At 59.2% G+C, this 4207-nt stretch overlaps 1 protein-coding gene across 1 annotated transcript; it reads right to left on the reverse strand.

Annotated features, from left to right (window-relative positions):
* Nucleotides 1-331: 331 nt before the first annotated feature.
* LOC106900135 (39S ribosomal protein L34, mitochondrial-like) lies at nt 332-1264 on the reverse strand. Its single transcript, XM_014962121.1, has 2 exons — nt 1157-1264; nt 332-973 (listed from the first exon to the last, which is right to left on the reverse strand). The coding sequence occupies exons 1-2, from the start codon at nt 1198-1200 to the stop codon at nt 634-636; spliced, it is 384 nt and encodes a 127-aa protein (XP_014817607.1). The 5' UTR covers nt 1201-1264; the 3' UTR covers nt 332-633.
* Between the last annotated feature and the right edge of the window lie 2943 nt (nt 1265-4207).

Below are 4207 nucleotides of genomic sequence, written 5' to 3' on the forward strand. Positions count from 1 at the left end.
CTTCCCTCTCGTTCTATGGCTCCCCTCCCTGATCCAGAGTCCCTCCCCAGCTTTCCTGGAGCCCCTTGAGGGACTGGAAGGGGCTCCAAGGTCTCCCCGGAGCCTTCTCTTCTCCAGGCTGAGCCCCCCCAACTCCCTCAGCCTGTCCCCACAGCAGAGGGGCTCCAGCCCTCCCAGCACCTCCAAATTATTCTCCATTTGTCCCAATTCTTCCTCTTATTAGCAGCTTGTCCAGTTTTCCTGCCATCCTCCCAAAGGCTCCCCACGCCAAGAAACCCCTTTTCCCCCATGACTCCCCATTAAGTTTCGCATTCACGATCAGCGCAGGAGGTTCAAGGCGAGTCGGTTGGGCTTTAATGACAGCTCAGGTTCACCCTGGAACTGCACAAAGCAGCAATAATTTCACGATTCAAAAAGCAGCCACTAAACAGAGCCCTCAGAGGCCACCAGCACGGCTGCTCACGCCACCCCAACACCCGAGGAGCTGCTGCAGCAGCGACCGACCGTCCCTCTGGTGTTGGGAACACGTGAGCCACTGTCCCTTGGCACAGACCGGGTGACTCCAAACCCGCAGAGGCTCTAGGGCTCGACTGGGGCTCACCCCACACCGCAGTGACCCCACGGGCAGAGCCCTCAGTGGGTCAGAGACTTCCTGCCCTTCAGCATCCGCCGGAGGATGACCTCGATGCCGCCCGGCGTGCTGATGCGCTTGATCCAGCCGTGGGTCCGCTTGCGCTTGCGGTTGTTGGGCTGATATTCGTTCCCCCGTGCTTTTGTGCGGACCTGCTGGTGGTTCCAGGGGGAGAGCAGGCCGGGATGGCCGCCGGCGGGTCTGAGGGAGGGATGGCTTCCGAGGGAGGGACAACTTCTGAGGGAGAGGCAGCTTCCAAGGGGCAGCTCCAGGCAACTTGAGAAGACGGAGGCTGCTCGGAGCTGGGGAGGGCAGGCTGCGGCTCGCTGCAGCAGAGAAAACCTTTGGGAAAAGGGAAAAACAAAGAGAAGTGAGGAGAGAGAGCCTGGCGCTGCCGCTGACAGGAAAATAAAGGGCTTTCCCGCAGCCCTGAGGAGACGGGGCTGACCCGGCCCAGGGCCCGCTCGCCCCCGCTGTCCTTCCCCCCCCGCGAGCCCTCCCCGGGGAGGCGGCGGCCGCCGTTACCTGCCGCCAAGGGCGGGCGCCCAGAGGCGGCCCAGCGCCGCCATCGCCCTCAGCCCGTCCTGGCAACACCGTCCCCCCAACAACGCCGCCTCCTATTGGCTCCCTCCGCCCGGCCGGCGAGGAGCGCGCATGCGCATTGGACGGGAGAGGGGACGCACGTATTGCGCAGCGGGGCCGCAAGGGACGATGGGGGTTGTAGTTCTGTGCGGGGGAGCCGTTACCATGGGAACGGCCGCGGGGTGCGGCCTGCGCCCCCCGGGCTTGTCAAACGCCGCGGCCTCCTGCGACAGGGGGGCCCGTCCCGGTCACAGCCGGCGAACGGAGCAACGGCCGCCGCTAAAGGGTGATTTATTCCTCGCCAGGATGGTTCTGCCAGCATTCACTGGGGCCTTTGGGCCCCTCTGGGGTGAGAGGCCCAGCCCAGCCCCAGGGCCCTGCCACCACAGGAGGCCCATGGCCTCGCCGCCATCCCGGCCACCTCGTCCCTGAGGGGTGTGCTCTGGCTGCCCCCAAAATTGTCACAACAAGCAGCCTGGAGCACAGGTATCCATTTTTGGAAGCCTCCATGGGCACCGGCACAGGGTACATACACCGGGGCTGGGGCTGGCACCGAACTCTGACCACTCTCCTCCTCTAACGTATATATATGCGTATAGAGCAGCAGCATGTAGGATGTGCCAAAGCACCTACAGAAAGCTTCAGCCTCCGGCCTTTGCCACGTAGATGAATGTGATTACCTGTGCTTTACAGAGCAGGGAGATGAGGTGCAGGAGGAAGAAGAGGAGGAGGAGGAAGAGGAGGAGGGCCAGCTTGGAGGTCAGAGGGTGAGTCACTGCTAACCCGCAGGATCTCAGTCACCCTCGCCGTCCACTCTGCTCATTGAAAAGATCCTGCAGATTGTTCTGCTGGAGGCAAGCCCGGCCGTCCCGCCGAGAGCGGGCACCAGCTCCGGGGTTTTTCTGTGCTGCTTTGGTGTTTTCCTGCCAGAAGTTGGCCCGTCGGGGTGAGGGGACGCGGCTGCAGCCCTGCCAAACCTGCAGCTGTGAAAATAAACCCAAGAGACATTCCTCCTCTTATGTTTGTCCTCCTGTCCCGGCCCCTGGAGTCTGTGTGTTCACGCTTTCGGTGCACAATCACTTGGGCTGAGCTCTGACACGCTCGTGGCGCTGACACGCTGGTGGCCTCTGAGAAGCTGTGAATAGCAGAATGGGGAGAAAATGGTAAAAGGTAAAGAAGGAACTCGGTAACTCACCCCACTGGAAGGGGGTAAAAGCCCAGGGCGAGCCCTCTCGCCCCCCCTGCTCCTGGCAGGCTCCCCATGGGCGGGCGACTGGGCTGCGCTGGGTCTGGCTTTGACTGGCAAGTCTCCTTGTCTGTCACGCCCAGAGCCCTCCTCTTTAGGAGGGATTTAAGGGGCTTTCTATGGCTATAGACTACAAGGACAAATAGCACCCCCAAACCCCCCCAGCTCAGTTATGAAGCTGCTCATGGGGAGAAGATGGCAGGAGAGATTTCGGTCTAAGGGGGATGAGCTGAGCTGAGGGCATTGCTCCATCCTTCCCTCCAGACAGGCAAAAAAATGTAATCGGAGGAGCTGCAAAGCAGCCTGCCAGCTCTGGCACCCTGCATCCCGCTGCCTCGGGCATCTCTTCCTCTCCCCGCTTTGCCTCCTGCAAGATTCAAGCCTTTCCTTCGCAGCCTCGACTCCTGACAACCCTTGTCAATAAATGAGGTGAGCATCCCCCTTCTGTCTCTCCCTCTTTGTGCAGATGGGCTCGGGGCGCGGGCTGCCATGTAGGGTATGTGCTGGAGGGGAGGAAGGTGCTCTGCACGGGGAGAAAAATGGCCAAAATAGGTGGTTTTTTGTGTTTTGTTTTTTTTTCTGAAGCTGAGGATGGGAAGGGATTCGAAGGTGAGAGATGGGATTGCGAGGAGAGAAGGGGAGCTGGGAGCCTTGCAGCGATACGGCGTCGCTCACGCTTAAATAACCCTGTTATAACGAGCACAATTTGAGCTGGGGGGGGTTATAAAAAAAAGCTGCCCAGCAATAAAACTTGAAAAGGGTCGGCTTCTGTTGTGATGCAATTGCAGTAAAGGATTGCTGGCTCTGCCCGAAGACCCGCTGTTGCTATGTTGCGTGTCAAATCTGCTGCTTGGATTTTTTTTCGGTTGGAGAGATGGAGAGGGCACCTGCACGCATCGCTGCCCGGCGGAGGGGGCAGGGTTTTGCTTCTTCTCCTGCCTCCTTGCAATGGTTCCTTCCCTCTCGCTGCCGGGAGGAATCCAACCCGGCTTTTTCTGCTGCTATGCAGTGGAGAGGTGGGGGGGGGTTTGCAATCCCCCCTGGAAAATCCAGGAGGCTTTGGGAAAGGTTAGGGGGGGTGTTAAAGCAGGATTTGGGTGGCGGAGGTCAGGCACAGGCTGTGCATTGTATAAGCTTTTGTTTCTCAAGGTCTTCTGCCTTCCTAAAGAGAGCGGCGTGGCAGGCAGCCAGCGGCGGCTCCAGCCTGCCGTATGTCTTACAGACGGCTCTGCTTTCCCTCCCGTGCCCTTTCTTGACTGAAATGCCATTTCTCCACGTCCTGCGGGCCCTGGGTGACGCCGTGCTGCCCGCGGACAGGGATCCATCCCGGGAGGCTGCCATCCCTGCCCGTGCTGAGGATTCAGGGCTGCCTCCTTGGTTTGCTATTTGTACCACTGCTAAAGCCTTCCTGCCTGCTTACTCCTGACTGTCCTGATAAAGCTGCTTTAATTGCATCAGGAGGGGGAAGCCAGGCTTGACAGGAGAAATCCAGGTGCTAACACCGGCTAAAGTGGCTTTTTCACGTTCCCCCAGGGGGAAGTTTACTTTGTGGGTCCAAGACTGAGCAGCATAAAACATTTTCTTGTGTGTATCTGAGGTCGGTGCTTAAACCAGCGGTTGGTTCTCTTTATGGTGTTTCTCGATGCTGCAGTTTCTCCCCTCTGCAGGGAGTGAATGACTGGGGGGAGGCTGGGAAGAGCGTAATAATATTTGCCCATTCCTCAAGAGTGTTGTGTGTCATCATTAAT

The sequence above is a fragment of the Calidris pugnax genome, unplaced genomic scaffold, assembly GCF_001431845.1.
Source record: "Calidris pugnax isolate Ruff unplaced genomic scaffold, ASM143184v1 scaffold896, whole genome shotgun sequence".
Lineage (NCBI taxonomy): Eukaryota > Metazoa > Chordata > Aves > Charadriiformes > Scolopacidae > Calidris > Calidris pugnax.

Coding starts and splice junctions, on each gene's coding strand:
- LOC106900135 (XM_014962121.1), bottom strand. CDS start 1,200: ATGGCGGCGCTGGGCCGCCTCTGGGCGCCCGCCCTTGGCGGCAG. Junction 974..1,156: donor GCGCCCGCCCTTGGCGGCAG/GTAACGGCGGCC, acceptor CTTTTCCCAAAG/GTTTTCTCTGCTGCAGCGAG.